The sequence below is a fragment of the Bos grunniens genome, chromosome 19 (genome assembly GCF_055505025.1).
Source record: "Bos grunniens cultivar Pamir isolate PY7600 chromosome 19, Bosgru_T2T1.0, whole genome shotgun sequence".
NCBI classification, from domain to species: domain Eukaryota; kingdom Metazoa; phylum Chordata; class Mammalia; order Artiodactyla; family Bovidae; genus Bos; species Bos grunniens.
In genome coordinates this window covers 36995860-37013631 of record NC_141183.1, presented here as the reverse complement: position 1 = coordinate 37013631, position 17772 = coordinate 36995860, and the positions used below count along the sequence as shown (strand labels likewise).

Here is a 17772-nt window from a genome sequence, read left to right as displayed (position 1 = left end):
AGAGGTTTTGGTGGATAGAGGGTGCCAGGAGTCGCGGAGGTACGTTCTGGGGGATCCTCCTTCTTTTCCGGCACCTCCCTACCCTTCTTCCCCAGTCTTCATTGCCAGTTCAGAACAAGGGAAAAGGGAAGGCACCAACCCTGAGCCCTAAATATGTGCCAGGCCCTTTGCATCTATTATCTTATTAAATCTTTCCACTGCAGTATTAGTCCTATTTACAAAGAACGAAACTGAAACCCAGAGCGGGTGACTTACTTAGAGACACACAGCTAACTAGTGATGAGTTTGGGACCCAGGTCTGTGTGTTAAAGGTTGACTGCAGCCCTGACCTTTGGGGGGTGGGGCCCTGGGCTTGGAGAAACCAGAGCCTGCTTCTCCTCTCTGGCTGAGAAGTCTCTGCAAGAACACCCAGAACCATTTCCACGGTCATTTGAAAGAAGCTTAGCTCGTTAGGCAGGAGAACTTTTCAGGCTGGTCCATGTGCCTAGGGCATCAGGTAGGACTCCAGCTACATCCTAAGAACTACAGGAGCTCAGGGCAAGACTTTCCCAGGTATCCCAACACAGTCCTTTTCCGGGTCCAATGACAGAGGGAACACAGGAAAGGACTTGGAGGAGTCAAGGTGGAAATCCTCATTGATGAGGCTGTCAGGGAATGGCAGGTTAACGTCGGTGCCTACAACTGTGGGATTGTCTAGGGATGATGAGAAAGACAGTTTCTACAACACCCATCTGGTGACCAGACCTTTAGGAGAGATATACTATCCAGATGATGCCACCATCTCCTCTTGCCTTTCAAGAGAGACAGAAGTGGGTGGGAGGAGTGAGAATTTGTATAATGAGGCAGAGGCTGCTGGCCTGAATTTCCAAGGCAACCAAGGATAAAATTGTAGGAAAGTCCAAACTGAGGGAGCTACAGATAATTTGGGGCTTCCCAGGTGGCTCAGATGGTAAAGAATCTGCCTGCAGTGCAGATCTGGGTTTGATCCCTGGGTTGGGAAGATTCTGTGGAGATGGGAATGGTTAACCCACTCCAGTTTTCTTGCCTGGAGAAGCCATGGACAGAGAAGCCTGGCAGGCTACAATCCATGGGGTCGCAAAGAGTTAGACATGACTGAGCGATGAACACGTACACACACATACAGAAAGCTGGCTGGCAGGTGGTCTGGATGACTTTGGCTTGTGATCCTGGAGGAGGCACACAAGGAGGCTCTCATTTCTTCTCAGGGCAGCTTTGGAAGAGGCCAGAAACAAGAGGCAGACTCAAGTGAGGAGAAGGCAATATGGTTCTCTAGAAGGAAAGATGATACCTGACATCCTAAAGGCATGAAACAGTCTAGGCTTCAGTCAAGTTGACCTGAGTTGGAATCCTAACTGTGCCAAACCCATCTTCTTATCTGAGAAATGGACACAAAAAGAATCCCACTTTACAGTGCTTTAAGAATGATATGCATAAAAGATGTTAGCATGTATAGCACAGATGAGATTAGTGGGCAATTCTCTGAATAAAATCTAAAATTCATCACATTTTAAAAGACTGATCTAGAAGAGAAAAGTTGATAAAAAGTGGTATAAAACATATTTATACAAGGTAATCTTGAGGGGAAAATAATCCAACTGTATTTTAGTAAGCTGTCTTTCCCATCTCAACTTCCACAAACTGCCTGTACCACTCAGCTTGTTCTGACCTGGAGAGAACTTTGTATTCTATCATTTTCTTGCTCACATTTAGTCTCCTTGACAAGATTATAAACCACTCAAATAAACAGTTGACAAACCGTCCATTACATTCCAGGTACTGGGTCACTGTCAACAGATCCCTGAAGACCTGGCAGTCAAGGTTGCCAAAATAAAGGTACTCAGCATCATGGTGTGGTAACTAAGAGTAAACATAATCATGGTCTTGCCCAGAGCTGTGGTTTGGCTGCAACTGGGATAATGTCTATGGGTTTTGGCTGCTTGCACCTCAAGACGGACATCAAGAAGCTGCGGGCAAGCAGCTCAAATTTTCAAACGGGTGGAAGTGTTTTCCTGAGTACGGGTTGAAAACACGGGGATCCCACAGTCTGGCCTGGTGCAGGCAGAACACAGATATAATTTCCTGCAAAATGTAAACTGTCATGGATGTGCTCCTCTGAGCCAGAACATTAAAACAAGCAGGTAGCATGCTTCTTAAAACAATCTTAAGACAAAAATATTACTTGGAATACTGACCATGCCCTGCCAAAGAGGATGAAAACAGGTAGGTGCAGTAAGCTTGACCAACACATTCTTTGTTAAACATCCCAAGATAGAACAGAACCTGGGGAAACTGTGGCTACATGGGCTTCCCTGAGAGCTCAGCTGGTAAAGAATCTGCCTGCAATGCAGGAGACCCCAGTATTCTTGGGCTTCGCTAGTGACTCAGACAGTAAAGAATCCGTTTGCAATGTGGGAGACCTGGGTTGGGAAGATCCCCTGGAGGAGGGCATGGCAACCCACTCCACTATTCTTACCTGGACAATCTCCATGGACAGAGGACCTTGGCGGACTACAGCCCAGAGTAGCCAGAGTCAGACACAACTAAACACAGGCACAGGGAAACCTTTAAAATAGCTAAGTGACTCAAAGAACCAGAATCAGGCCTTGCTCCCAAATCCCTCCATTTCCTGAGAACAGCTAGTTGGGTGTTAACAGGCTGGAACTCCCTTCCTCCCCTCTCATCCATCTCTTGCCTCCCTCCAGGACAATGACAGCAGTTTTGGAGACAGAGATGGAGATGCTAGGTAAGCAAAAATGAAAGGGATAAAAGGAATGGGTTACACACTCTCCAGAGAGAACACATGTTGAATTTTCTAGAAACTGTAATGGAAACACCCTTCTATATTAACCGGAATGGTGACTTCATGGGTGTACACGCATGCAAAAATTGACTCAGCTACACTTAAAGTTCTGTGCATTTTGCTTTGATATCATCCACACCTTCACTGAAAACCAAAACTGAACAACCACCAGCCACAGGCTTCTCTGTTTGCTAGCTTTTATTGAAGGGTCCCACATCCTCACGGGACCCGAGCCAAACCAGAAACCAGACAGGTTTCCCCAAATATAGCAGGAGGCCTGGAAGGGGGAGGGGAATGACTTATGATCCCGCCACACCTCCCTGGAAACAGAAACCCACCACAGACAGACAGACAGACAGACAGGGGCCAGGACAGGGAGACCTCACTTCCCTCTAGGTTCTCTCCTTCTGCCCCAACTTGAAAAGAAAGTCAAACACTGACTACGCAGCACCCCAGCCCCCCACCCACCCTAGCAGCGTTTGTGGGACCTCCCCTGCAAGGGGGGCCCCGAGGCAGCTTCGCATCGCTCTCCTTCACTTTGGTTCGCTCCTGGCAGCTCCGTGCCCTTGTCCTTCCTCAGCCTCCGGCCCAGTCACCCCTACGTCTTCTATCACCTACTCAGACCTTCTCTCTCTCTTTCTCTCTTTTCTAGGGCCTCCCTGCCTCTGGGGAAGCAGTGTTCCTCCCAGCGAGGGGCCCCGCCAGGCCCTCTCTGCCCAGGATGCGGGGCTCACACGGCTGCCCCACTCTCCTTGAGGTCAGGGGCTGAGCGCTGCCGTCTCATTCTCGGGGGTGTAGTGTACGGGGGGTAGCGGGGCCCTGGGGGCCGCTGGGCTGGGTATGGCTGGGGCTGCTGGGGATAATAGTTGTGCTTTTTGGGCTGGAAGTGCTGGGGTTCGGGCTGCGCGGAACCCCCTCCCCGGGACCGGCCCCCTCCGTCCAGGGAGTTCCTGCGGGGACGGTGGGACCTGCGGGGACTTGGGGGCCTTCGCGCAGGGGTGGCCGGAGGTGGGGTGAGCTCCTCAGGGGGCTGGGGTGGTGCTGGGGACTCCCCGGCCCCTGCTCCCGGCCAGGACTCACGGTGCTGGGGGTTGCTCTTGAAGGGGAAGCGCAGTTTGCAGTCATGAGGGGGCACAAAGCGGGCGGGGGGTCTGCGCAGCCCCCCGCCCCGGCCCCCGGAGCCCTGCAGTCCCTGCAGCCGCAGCTGCTCCTGCTTGAGCCAGCGGAGGCGGCCCCGACGAAAGGCAGGGTCCTCCTCCATCAGCCTTGATACCCGCTCCCAGCTCGACAGGGGTGGCGAGGAGGGCCGGGCAGGGGGCGCTCGGTCACTGGGGGCTTCCTCCTCTGCTGCCTCAGACCCTTGGGGCTGGGCCCACGTGGTCTCACCAGCTTCTTCATTCTCATCCTCGTGATCCTAGGAGGGGTGAGAGGAGAGGGGGGATGTGAGGAGAGTGGCCTTCTGAAGACATACCGGTTCAGGAGGACATGTGGGAAGGCCCTGGAGCGGGTGGATGTCCAGGGTTCTGAGAGGGGCCTGGGGCTGAGGAAGCTGGAGGGACACTGGTTTAGGAGCCCAGACCCAGAGCCGGGTGGTCAGACCCAGTCCAGGTCGGCCACCTCCGAGCTGTGGATCTGAGTCATTGGCTTGTAACCTCTATGCCTCTGTCCTCACATGCGACATGACGTCAACAATGACAGTACCTATGACTCGGGGCTGCTGTAAAACTACATGGGAAATTCCACGAGCCTCACCTAGCGGGCACTCAGCAAATATTGCTGAATAAATGACATGCCCTGGGGATACAGCAGTCAGTATCGGAAGAAAAATACCTGCCATCATTTCAGTGGACTTACACAACTGACAAATAAATGAGACAAATATATAGCACGGTACGTGTGCTATACTTCCATAAAAAGCTGAACGTATGTATTCAAGTTATTTAATATATATTACTTATATCATATAGTGTAGAGAGTACCTACCATGTTGTAGATTTTATATAAATACAAAAATATATATTCACATGGAAAAGACCAGAACAAGGAGAGGGGACAGGAGGCCAGGGTGAGAGTAGTGGCAATGAAAGAACAGGAAGAGGTTCACTGAAACGTTATCATTTTAATGAACACCTCCTGAAGGAAGTGAGGGGTGAGCTATATAGTCTCAGTGAGGAAGGCGTTCTCGGCAGAGGGAACAGCAGATGCAAAGGCTTTGAGGAGTTCAAGGAACAGTAAGGACCCAAGGGTTTGGAGAGGGGAGAGTGAGGAGACAGGGGTAAGGGTTGCATGTGGAGTTGTAAGCCTTCAACAAGCATGACTGTCATCATGACCAGCTGCCTGTCATCCCCCTTCAGCAGGCAAGTGGAAACACAGCCGAAATTCTGTCTGTTGTGAGTAACCCCTATAGCTAGCATGATGCCCGGCACACCATAAACACTCAACTCTTGTTGACTGAACACATGCAAAACCGGGGTAGGTGGTAACACTATGGCTTACAGGGCCACTGTGAAGATTTACACAGTGACACAGGGGAAGTGCTCAGTACAGCAGCCACCGGAGTCGAGGGTCACCCAGGAGAGGGGTGCTTCTAAGAGTGAACAGTATGTGAACCCCCACTGAGTGGTAACGTAAGGGATTGTACCCTTTATATCAGTGGTTCTCAAAGTCTACTGCACTTCAGAACTACCCGGGCACTTGTTATAAATAAAGATTCATTTCTAACGCCCAAAGATGCTGCTTCAGTGGGTCTGGGGCAAAACCCAGGAATCTGCATTTTCAGTTAGGGCCCTGGTGGTTGTGAAGCAGGTGATTCACAAACTATGGTGAGAAGAGCTATGTTAAACGTCAATAAGATTCTTTTAAAGGCAGAGGAGAAAGGAGGTTGGACTCTGCAGTGGGAGGTTCTGGTTCTTACAGGGGAAGACAGCGGGCAGGGAGGACAGCGGGGAGAGGCTGGGCAGGCCTGTCCTACCTGTGTCAGGGGGATGACCCTCTCCATGCGAAGCATGCGGTCCCGCAGGGCCTGCAGCTCGCGGTCCTTGGTGCTGTTCTGCAGCTTCACCTCCTGCAGGATCCCCGTCAGCTTGTCAATGTGAGCGCGCAGGTCCTCCACCTCTGCGCCACGGGCTCCCTCCTCACTGCCGCCGCCTCCACCTCCGCCACCTTCTTCCTCGCCCACCGTGTCCCAGACGTCCCGGGCCACGGCCCTCCAGGCGTCCCCAGGCCCCTCAGGCTTGCCGTACGTGCGACAGAGCTCCCGCATCTTGAGGGCAGCCAGGGCCTCGATCTCAGCTCGCCCGTGGCGGAAGTCAGCCAGGGCCACCTCATAGCAGATCTCCTTCACAGCCTGCATCTTCAGGTCGGCCATGGTGGCCCAGCGGGGGTCTTTGCCCTGCAGCCGCCTCCGCTGGGGGATCTGGTACACCCTGCGGGGGGCCCTGCGCTTGCCGCTGCTGGGTAGGCCACAGCGCTTGACGATGGTCTGGACCGTGGTGGGGGGCAGCTGCTCACGCAGAGATGAGATGAGCCGCCAGCTCTCTTCACAGGAGCGCTTGTCGGAGTCATCCCCACTGTCAGAATCCGCATACTAGGGCCAGAGAGAAGGGAGACAGGTGGGGAGACAGCTAAGGACACCTCAGGGCCATGCATCCCAACAACACAGAAACACGGTGGTTAGAACTGTGCAGTGTGGGGCACAGGGCTTGATCTCTGCTTGTCTGCACAGCAGAGGTGATGATAGCACCTCTCCACAGGTACTTGGAGTGTGTGGTATGGTGGCTGGCACAGAGGAATTGAGTATAGCTAATAAGCTGCAGCCATGCCAAGTGTGGGTTTCATGTATATATCACTCAGGACGAGATTGAAGATTTAAAAGTAAAGTCCAAGGGACTTTCTTGTTGCTCCAGTGGTTAAGAATCCTCCTTGCAATGCAGGGGACACAGTTCCACCCTTGGTTGGGGAACTAAGATCCCACGTGCCATGGGTCAACTAAGCCCATTCGCCACAACTAGAGAACCTGTGCACTGCATCAGAAGATCCCACGTGACACACCTAAGACCCAGTGCAGCCAAATAAATACATATTTTAAAAAGTAAAAATAAAAGCAAGTCTACTCAAAGAACAATCTTAAATAAGTAACAGCTCGTGGGTGCATGCTCAGTCGCGTCACTCATGTCCGACTTTGTGCAGCCCCATGGACTGCAGCCCGCTGGCTCCTCCGTCCACAAGATTTTCCCGGCAACAATACCGGAGTGGGTTGTCAAGATCCTCTAGAGATCATCCCTACCCAGGGATCAAACCTGAGGCTTCTGAGTTTCCTGCACTACAGACGGATTCTTTACCACTGAGCCACCAGGGAAGTGACAGCACAGGTGGTAAAAATCATACAAGAGGCCCAGGATCAGCAAGAGTTCGGGAAGCCCCAGTCGCCTGGGAGAAACTCTCGCTCCTGGGATGTATGGGTTCTTCCCTGGGTTACATTTCTCTTCTGTCTCCTCCTAGACACCACCTCTATCCGCCAGCCCAGAGCCACTCCCTATTGTGACTCAGTGGGAGTCAGGCTGAAGTGCTGCCAGCCCACCTCCCACCCGCCTGTCTGCACTCCACGCCCCGCAACCCTCGCCTTCCCGACACGGCCAGCCCCTCACCAGCCGCTGCTGCTCCAGAAGAAGGTCAGCCTCTTCCTTTTCCTTTCTGTACTGGTTCTCCAGATCCTGAAGCCTGGAGTTGGGTGGGAGGGGAGGGAAAGCTGTGAGGTTCCCAAGCCACCTCAATGGGGCATCTAACAACCAGTAGATGCTGGGGGATGGGGGCCTGGGAGGAATGGCCAGGAGGGCCTGGTGCCTGATCACCCTCCCCACGCACCTCTTCTCCATCTCCAGCTTGATGTCAATGCCTTGCTGCTCCAGCAGTTCCTTCTGGGCAAAGTTCCAGTCAACAGGCTCGCAGGGCGGTCCTGGGGGTGGAGGGATCCCTCGCTCCCGCTCCAGCCGTGCCTGCTCCGGGTGATTGAAGCGGAACACGTGGTTCTTGCCCATCACAATCCTATTCCCTGGAGGAGGAAGGATGGAGATGTGGGCTCACTCCCCAGAGCAGGACCCCTTCCTCACGCCCTAGGTGTAAGGGGCCTTGCCCACCAATTGAAGGAGCCCACACACCATCTCTCCCTTCACCCCAAGTCCAGGGCGATCAGAGCCAAGGCTCCCCCAGTTGACCCTGGGAACTACCCTGTCCCTCAGAGTCACAGGAAGTCAGGAACTGGGCATCCTCTTCCTGTTGCCCTGAGGCAGCAAGACAAACCAAACCCTGGCTCCTCTCCCCTTCCCAGTCGATCTTCATATCCCACACTGTCTCCTATTTATCTCTGAGTCCTGCCCAGGATTCACCCACGAAGCTCTTCCTTGCACAGCCAGGCCCCTCACTACACCCTCCTCTACCTGACTTCAGCACCACGGGCTCAGTCACAAGTTTCCCATTGACATAGGTCTCAGCTCCTTCACAGGGCTCCAGGGTGACCACCACTGAGGCAAGGAGAGAGAAGAAGGAGGGATCAGGCTCCAAGGGAAGAGGGGTAAGGTCACAGATTCCCACCCTGCATTCCCCCCCAAAACACACATGCACCCCAGTTCCACCCTCCAGTACCTGTTAGGGGTGCCATGGCCCCTCTGGTGGCAGGCAGCATGGGAAAGGAAGAGCAGAAGGAGGGTTAGAGCCCCAGCTGCAGCTCCCACGAGCCTCGGCGGTGGTGGGGGTGGGGGGTGCTGCCTGTTCACCCTCCACCAGCCTCTCCAGCAGTGGCTTAACAAGCCTGGAACTCTCAGAGGATGTGGTCTCTCAGGTCCAACTGGTCGGTGGGCCCTGTCTGTCATTCCTGCCATCCAGACGACAACTCACTCCCTCCTTCCCAAACAACACTGTGCCTAGCCAGGTCTGGATTCCTCCAGTAGGCTCCTAGCCCCACTTCTGTCTGAAGCAGCTTGCAAACTGCTACCTGACTAATCCTCTCAAGCCACAGTCCACAGATCCCTATCTTCATGGGATGAGATTAAAGTCAACCCAAGCCACAGTCTATCAAGGTACTCCTTGTACAAATCACAGAACCTTCCTCTTGTGGAACACAAAGATGCCTGAGGCAGCTCCCTGTCCTCAAGGACAAGTGCCCCATGGTCAGGGGCCCCTGAATTTCCAAGGTCCTGAATTTCTGGACTCCTTAGTGGAGGGACACTGAGCAGTCACCCAGTCTCTCAGAGCTCTACAATGGGATAACAAAGTCTTTCCGTACAGAGTGGCTGAAAGGCTCAAACACAGTGATGCACGAAAATGAGTTATTTATGTTACAAGGAATAGAGAAACCAGAACAAATGGTAACGTAAAGCAAAGATGAGCCTATGGGTACCGTGGGAGAACAAAAATAGCACAGAGGAACTTGGCTTACGGGCAGAGGACTGGAAATGATCATGGGAAAGTGCTTACTTTTGAGTTGATGCTCGAAGGGAAACTCAGATCAAGGGGCAGAAATGATGGAGAAGATGGCAGACAGATGGAATAAAACATAATTTGTGTCCAAGCCCAGTAATGGAAGGTGGTGGCAGAGGAGACGATGAGATGACTGTAAGGCCATGAGCTGGCTATTTTGCCCTTATTTCCCACCACACCCCAAATTCATCCATCCATTCCACAAATATACTGGGCCCCTATAATACACCAGGCACTATTTTAGGTCCTGGAAATACAGGAGATAAAAAACATAATTGCTTCTCATACAGACATCACTTCTACTTGGTAACACGATAAACAAGTAATTGAGCAAATAATCTAAAGTCAGGGTTGGGCGGTGATAGTTGTAATGGAAGGAAATGGGGCCAGGAGAGAACCCAGGTGAACCCGCAGAGATCTGAACTGAGGCAGCCAGGACTCACAACTCTGGCCCTACAGCCAGCCATGCTGCATCCCAACCCAGTTCTCCTGCTAGCTGTGTGTGACACGCTCAGTTGTGTCTGACTCTTTTGCAACACTGTGTGCTACAGCCCACCAGGCTCCTCTGTGGTGGAATTCTCCAGGTAAGAATACTGGAGTGGGTTGCTAGTTCCTCCTCCAGGGCATCTTCCCGACGGAGGGACTGAACCTGGGTCTCCTGCACTGCAGGACATTCTTTACCATCTGAGCCACCAGGGAAGCCAGCTGTGTGGTCTCAGGCAAGTTCCCCAACCCCAGGAACCTCAGCTCCCTCACCTGTGAGCTGTATGAAAAAATACAAGTACACGGTAAAAAGTAGTAACTATTCTTCCATGTTCATGACTACATCCCTGCGACCTGCTCTTCTCAGCCTGTCTTTGGTCTTAAGTCTGCTGTTAAGAGCAAAGGCCCAAACAGACTAACCCTTTACACAGCCCTCATCTTTGGGGAGGGCTTCCCAGGTGGCTCAGTGGTAAAGAATCTGCCTGCCAAGCAGGAGACTCACATTTGATCCCTGGGTTGGGAAGGTCCCCTCGAGAAGGAAATGGCCACCCACTCCAGTATTCTGGCCTGGGAAATCCCCTGCGTGGACAGAGGAGCCTGGTGGCCTAAAGTCCATGGTGTCGCCAAGAGTCGAACATGACCGAGCAACTAAACAATGTCTTTAGGGCATAGAACAGCTGCTGTTCTCACTGTGATGTAACCAATGTGTGCCTGTCTTCTTCCCACACACACTCTGAGCTCCCCCTCAAGGGTGGGTTGGCTCCAAGGGCCTTCTGTGGTTTCGGTATCACCCCAGAACACAGCTTGAGGGAACCACAGAACAGGAACTCGCCACTCACTCACTGGGCTGAACTGATTTAACAGTTCATAGCTCGCAATGCCGGAAGCGTGTGCCGCCACTGGGGACCCGAACCAGGCGATAATCCACTGACCCTGAACTGGAATGGAAGCTCACCTGGCAGCTGTTCAATCTGAGCTGCAGGCCGTGAGAATGCGTCTTTTCTTATTTTAAAACACATTCTGATATGCCCGTCTCCCATACCCCCAACCTACCCGCCATCCCCCACGCCTCGCTGAGGCACACAGCACCAGCTCGAGGTGACAGACAGCTCAGGTGTGACACAGCATGGACACCAAGGACTCAGGTGTGACACAGCCAGCCTCCCTGCCCAACTCGCTTCCCAGAGTTCCACTTCACTCGGACCCTGCTGCTGCTGCTAAGTCGCTTCAGTCGTGTCAGACTCTGTGCGACCCCATAGATGGTGGCCCACTAGGCTCCCCCATCCCTAGGATTCTCAAGGCAATCACACTGGAATGGGTTGTCATTTCCTTCTCCAATGCATGAAAGTGAAAAGTGAAAGTGAAGTCGCTCAGTCGTGTCCGACCCTCAGAGATCCCATGGACTGCAGCCTTCCAGGCTCCTCCGTCCATGGGATTTTCCAGGCAAGAGTACTAGAGTGGGGTGCCATTGCCTTCTCTGTCACTTGGGCCCCGTTGAATACAAATCAGTCCATTAAAAAAAAAAAAAATGACTGAACCAGAACAAAACGTGACCTCAGAACACACCCTAAGTGGTACTTCACCACGAGCGTTGTGGTACTACCTGTCAGACACACTGCTACCTGAGGGCTCGTGATTCCTACAAGCTTTTGCTGCTGTGGCCAGAAACAGCTAAAAACCTCTCAAAGTTTTACAGCCAAAAGGATACACACGTCAACTAACTGCCTAGAACATTTGCATTCATAGCTGGACAGGTAAGTAGGTTTTCAGAGATAAATTCAGATTTCCCACTGAAAAAGTACAGGTTTTCATAAAAAATGACCAAGCTGCTATTTGAGGCTAAAAAATCAAGCAAGAGGGCTGGATCTCCTCTTCCCCAAAATCCTACCCTCTGGACCCACAGTCTCCTGTTTCTGCCTTGGGGACCTTCACCACCCCTGCCCCTTGTAAACACTCTGCACCCTGAGGGTGGGTGCAGACAGCAGGGCCCCCATGGCTGACCAGGAGCTCGAAGCCCCTCTCAGGGTGGACACATCCCTCGCACACAGCCACACTCCCAGAGCCCGACCCAGGCCTCTGCATTCAGCATGAGGGAGCGTGCTCTCTCCTTGTCTGGCCACTCCACTCTCACCCCCTCAGCCATTACCTTCTCCGTCTGACTGAGGGATGCTCCGGAACAGGCAATGTTGCTCCCGGATGAACTGCCCCGTCAGCTTGATGTCCACATCGACCTGGCCGACCCTGGGGAAGCAACGACCGACATTTTCTGAGCATGTGCCAGTCATACATATGCCAAGCCCCTTCTGAACCAAAATATTCATCTGACTCAATCAACCAAGTATAATTATTCCCATTTCGCAGAAGAGGAAGCTGAGGCTCAGAGAGATAAGTAACTTGCCCAAAGTCAGGCAGGCTGGCAGTGGTGAAACTGGGGTGTGAGCTCAGATCTGCCTGGCTCCAAGCCCGCATCTGTTATGTACTGTTATGTAGCAAAGAGGGAAGGGAACCTGCAGTGGGGTGGATGCTCTCAGTCTCAGTTCCCATATCCTTCCCATGATGATCACCAAGGACAGCTGAACAGCCTGTGGTGGAAGAGGAAGGAACACTCCCACCCACTTACCTCCAGGAGGTAAGAGAGGAGGCTCTGAGACCTGGGGGTTCATTAGCATTAGCCAGTGAAGCCACCTGCCATGTGAGCACTGTCCCTCAACAGCGTGGGGCCAGGGTCATGTTTCCCTTCACTCCCCCGACCCCAAGGGAAGGTTCCACTAACTGATGCCCAGGCGATGCTGCTGCAGAACCAGCACGTGGTGGTCGAGTTCCACCCGCTCTCTGCCCCAGGAGATCAGGACCCAGCCACACCAGCGCTGGGCTCGTTTGGTCCCAGGAGGCGTGTCACCCCCACCAAAGGTAGGCTCAGCTGATTCTCAGGAAGCCCAGAGAGCTAGCAGGGCTGCAGAAGAGCTGACCTGAGACCCAGAAGGTCCCCATGAGGTCACTAGGAAAGGCAGGTCCCTCTACAACCAACCTCCAAAAAGAGAGACTGTCCCACGGGCCCAGAGCAAAGGCTACCTGGTGACGCCATCTTTGATGTGGTAGAGCAGACACTCAGACATCAGGGGGTCTTCATTCAGGTTCACCAGGTGCGGAGTCTGAGGGGGAGGGGGCAGCAGTCAGCAGAGGGCCGTCAGGAGGGAGGGAAGGCATTCTGGCAAACATCTCTGCAGGTGAGCTCTCCCAGCTCCTGCTGCCACTTATCTGACCCACCCAACCCTCTCCTCACACGCAAGACACCCCCACCCTTCTAGCTGCTTCCCAGGCCCCACCAGTCTTCCTGCAGGAAACCTTGGCAGCTACCTGCCCTTGCCCTGCTTTCCCTCTGGCCCCAGGCTCATCATTTCTTCCTTCAAAATACATCTTGCCACTTGTGGGGGTGGGAGGGGAGGTAACCAGAGAGGACTGCTCAGACCTCTCCTGCCCACACCTCAACTCCACCTACCTCAAGTCTGCTTTTGCAGCCTGTGCCTCTGGGCCTCCTCCACGGCTGGGCCCAGCTCACTTAGCCCAAGGCCCTTTCCAGGGCGTCCTCTCCCCTTCCGAGCTCCCACCCACTGGACTCTGAGCCCTCACTCCTGAAGCAGAGCTCCTACATCCCTGGCTGTCCTCCTACCTGGAACAGCCTCCCTCCCCGCCCCACCCCCACCTGTCAAAATCATTCATTTCCCATCCCTCTTGGTCTGTCTCAAATGCCACCTCTTCCATGAAGCTTTCCTAAGCCTTCCACCTGAACACAAGATCCCCTGCCTGTTCTCCAAGGAGTTACTGTGGCTCTAGGTGCAAGACCCTACTGAGGCGCCAGGCAGGACACAGAGATGAGCCAAACCCAAATGCTGCTGTCCCATCAGTCAGGAAATCAGAGTCAACAAGGGGAGATAAGACTGGGCGTGGAAACACCATCACAGGTGAGAAATGCACGTCTCACAGTAGACTTTCTGAACTTCTCATGCCCTCAATTAGCTCATTCATTCATTTATCCCATTGTATCCTGGAAGGGGCTTATACACAAAGATGAGTACAGTGAAGACCAATGGGAGCTCAGGCGAGTCAGGGGAACTTCATGGAAAAGGCAGTATGGGACCTGGTCTCTGTCGATGAGGAGGACGTGAACATGCAGAAGGAGGGGTCTGAACAAAGGCAGGGAAGCCAGAAAGCACAGGGTACAGGGGAAATGCCCAGCAGTCAAGGCCCCATGTTTCTCTGGGAGTTCCCCTGAACAGGAAGCCCAGGGCCATGTCCATAGTGGGTGTGATTAGTATCTATGTCCGATCCTCCACCAGGCTCCTCAACAATCATTCTCCAACACCTGCTCTTCTCCAGAAGGACGGTCCCATCCCTCTCAACCCTGCAGTGTCGGGCCTGCCTGGGAACGGCAAACACTGACGGGCCCTAGAAGCAGAAAGCAATCTGTCCCCTGGGAGAGGAGACACGATTTAGGACAGTGCTTTTCAATCTCTGTTCAGCCCAGGAACCCTTTGTCCACATGAAATCTTACCAAGAGGCCTAACACATCAAGCAGATAAGCAGAGAGCTGCTCAGGTCGAAGTGGGGGTGGGGGACGCACAGTTCTGTCCTGCTCCCCACTCCCCCTATTTTGGCCCCGTGAAGGAAGCTCCCAGCCAGGTTTGAAGATGATCAACTTAAGAAAACCTTAGGCCTGGGGCAAGGTCCCAGAATGAGGGGGCTTTCCCGAAGGTTCCTGGCTCTCCCCAGGACAAACTGGAGCTTTGGCCCCAAAGACCGAATTCTTCACTGGACTTTTCCTAGGCTGGAGTCACCCCCACTAAACCTGTTTCTCCTGTGAGTCTAACAGCTTTTTCTCTGAAATCCACATGACTTTTAAACCCATGAGAAAGGGTTCATCTTCACCATCAGGAGAAAATGGAAAAGTTACCTCCTCTAAAACACCTTTTTTTTTTTTAACCAATCAGATTGGCAAAGATGAAAAAGGTGAAGAGGATAAATGAACATGAGTTCTAAGATATGTTGTTCTGGGAGTCTAAGTGGGCGTGGTTAATAATCTCTGGAGGCAAAACAGATCAAAATCTGACTGTTGGACCCCAAATCTCCACTTCTAGGAATTCGTTCTACAGACCACAAACTATTTTTAAGCCTATCTTCTATAAAATTGTTCATAGTATCAGAGAATGGGAAATGACCTAAATGTCCATCAGTAGGAAGCTGGTTAAAAAAAAAAAATCATTTGATGTCTATACAATAGAATATCCTGACACTGTGGGGAAGAAAAAAACAACAGCAGACAGAACTATGATGCATTGTTATATGAAAAAAATAACATGTCAGGTATGGAACCAGTGCTACTGCAAAGAGAGAAGTGTGCCTGAGTATGTGGCTGGTTTTCTCTCACACACGCCTGCAGGCGTGGAGATGACCTCTAGAACACAGCGGAAGCCGCTAACAGGACTCGCCTCTGGGAGGGCAAGCTGAGGGTGGGAAGGAAGGTTTCCTTTTCACTCCATACAACTCACCGCATGTGAATGCCACCTTTACAAGAACAAAACAAAAGCCCCCCCATTGGTCCCAGGCTTGAGCAGGTGGCATCCTGTGCGGTGAGAACCCTGTCAGTCTGTCCATGCCTCCCGACCTCTCCCCAGCCCTGCAGCTGCGGCAGAAGGTCCAGAGGTACCCGGCACCGCGAGATGATGGATGGGCAAGCCACACTGAGAGCCTCTTTTCAGACCCTCCTCCCAGGTGTAGGCCTCCTGGGGACCCCACAACCCCAGGTACCTAGCCCCAGACCTGACCCCTCAGCCCTGTCGGCCCCCCTCCATCACCCACAGGCAGCTCTCTCGCTCCCCAGGCTGAGCCTCAGGCAAACCCCTCTGTTTGGATGCCGGTTCAGGGGTCCCTGCTTGCTCAGTCGCCCAGATGCCTTGTCCACCTGAAATTCGGAGGGGTCTCCTTCCAACAATCCACCGCCTGGAAAGGGTGTGTCACTCTTAGGGCCCGGTCCCATTATGCTTGGTACCAAGGCCCAGACAGGCATGACTCCCTTCTAGCGCTAGGACTGGAAGTTCCTGCTCTGCTCACTGGCCCCGGTACAGCTGTGCTGGCCCCAGTCCACTCTGGTTGGTGGGTCCTTGTGCTGTGCTGGTTGTTACAGGTTCTGAATATCATTTCTCCCTCCTCCAACCGAGCCTCATCATTCCTGCCCTGCTTCCTTCCTTCTTTTCTCACCACAGAGACTTTCTGAGCTCTGACTACACCACCGGCATATGCCAGGCCCCACTGGCGACAAGATTCCACATTTGCTCAGCCCCATGTTTTCCCTGCTCCCACCACCCCATCCATCTTTCAGGCTACACTTTCCAAACCACCTTCTCCAGGAAACCAGTTTCCACAAGTCTCCAGGCTGCACTGATACATCCATCTTTAAACCTTTTGCTGCCTTTCCAATCAACATCTTACAATTTAGTGCTCATTCTTCCTCTATTCCTTTACAGTCTTGTCTTCCCAAGCTAACTTTTCAAAACTTTCATTTTTTAGGTATGGGGTTTTGTTTGTTGAGTAGGTATCACACGCACAGGGTTGTTGTTATTTAGTCACTAAGTCATATCTGACTCTTTTCAATCCCATGACGGTAGCCCACCATACTCCTCTGTCCATGGGATTTCCCAAGCCAGAATCCTGGAGTGGGCTGCCATTTCCTACTCCAGGGGATCTTCCCGACTCAGGGATTGAACCTGCATCTCCTGTATTGCAGGCGGATTCTTTTTCACTGAGCCACCAAAAGTAGATCACATGCACAGAGTATAAAATCCAAATAATACAGAAGAGCACATTGTGGAAAAGTCACTTTCCCAATCAACCTATATTCTCCCCAGCCTCTCCCTTCCTAGGATAACCACCATAACCAGTTTCTTATGAATCCAGAAACACACGCTATGCGTGAACTCACACACATGTGTGGGCTTCTGTCTGTCAATACCTAGTTCTTCCCTGGCATCCTTCTATGGTCCCTAGATGGATGGACAGGGACAGCCTGATAACACAGACAGCAGGTGGCAGGAGTAGGAACAGAGAAGATGGAGGGCCAATTCAGAGACGTCAGAAAGCAGAGTTAGAACTCACTACCCTGCCACCCCAACCCTCTTCTCTCAGCACCCAGAGTCTCCCAGGCCTCCTCATTCAGCCCCTCACTCACCTTCTTTGGAGAGAAGACGCCCACGGTTCCCCCGTCTTCCCGGACAGCCACTCCCATCTCAGCCAGCAGTGCTTCTCTGTAGGCACAGGAGAGGCGGATATTGGTCTTGTCCTCAGGACCCACAAACCCGTTCCGGGCAGGGCCCGACCTCCCCTCCCCACCCAGCTCCTTCCGGGGCTCCAGCTGTGGGCCCCACCCCCACACCTCTCCATCCTCAAGGCCTCCGTCTTACGGAGTTTCTCCTCCCAGGTTTCATTCAGCTCAGCGATAATCTTCTCTGTCTCCTGCGGGCACAAACAGGCAGGATCAGGACAGTCTGGGACAAGCCCTCCCAGGGGGCCATGCTACTCCAAGGATGCCTTCTTCCTCTTGGACCTTGGCTTTGGAGAAAAAACTCCCAGTGGCCCCCAGGCCCCGCCCCTTCTCTGCTCCAGCATCCCACCTGCAGTCTCTCCATGGCCTCCTCAGGCCCAATCTGGGGCTCAGCATTAGGGGAGAATGAGGGCTCAAGCTCCCCATTGTGAGCTGCGGGGGATGAGGGCGAAGCTGGGGCAGAGGGTGACGACAGAGCCGGCAAAGCACCTTCAGGACTCCCCTCGTCCACCTTCCGGCCTAGGAAGGAGAAAGAAGTAAAAGGAGGCTAAGGAAAGATGCATCTGACAAGAGACAGAGATCTCACACCAGACCAACCTGTAAGGACTACAGAAGACATATGGTCCACTCCCACCAAGTGGAAAGCCTTCCTACTACAGCCTTGACGAATGGATACTGA

At 53.0% G+C, this 17772-nt stretch overlaps 1 protein-coding gene across 5 annotated transcripts in view; it reads right to left on the bottom strand.

The window, feature by feature from the left end:
• Positions 1-3001: 3001 nt before the first annotated feature.
• KIF1C (kinesin family member 1C) overlaps positions 3002-17772 on the bottom strand; it is a 22143-nt gene continuing 7372 nt past the window's right edge. For 4 of the 5 annotated variants that reach the window (XM_086359437.1, XM_086359435.1, XM_086359436.1 and 1 more), the window contains 10 exons: positions 17443-17612; positions 17205-17284; positions 17001-17076; positions 12851-12930; positions 11925-12019; positions 8257-8340; positions 7685-7871; positions 7468-7540; positions 5793-6407; positions 3002-4235 (listed from right to left, as the gene is read on the bottom strand). In XM_086359437.1, the coding sequence (XP_086215563.1) occupies positions 3552-4235; positions 5793-6407; positions 7468-7540; positions 7685-7871; positions 8257-8340; positions 11925-12019; positions 12851-12930; positions 17001-17076; positions 17205-17284; positions 17443-17612 (2144 nt within the window). In that variant the 3' untranslated portion in view covers positions 3002-3551. Of the gene's footprint in view, positions 4236-5792; positions 6408-7467; positions 7541-7684; positions 7872-8256; positions 8341-8461; positions 8485-11924; positions 12020-12850; positions 12931-17000; positions 17077-17204; positions 17285-17442; positions 17613-17772 lie in introns of all 5 variants that reach the window. The other variant, XR_015148015.1, reaches the window with a different exon arrangement.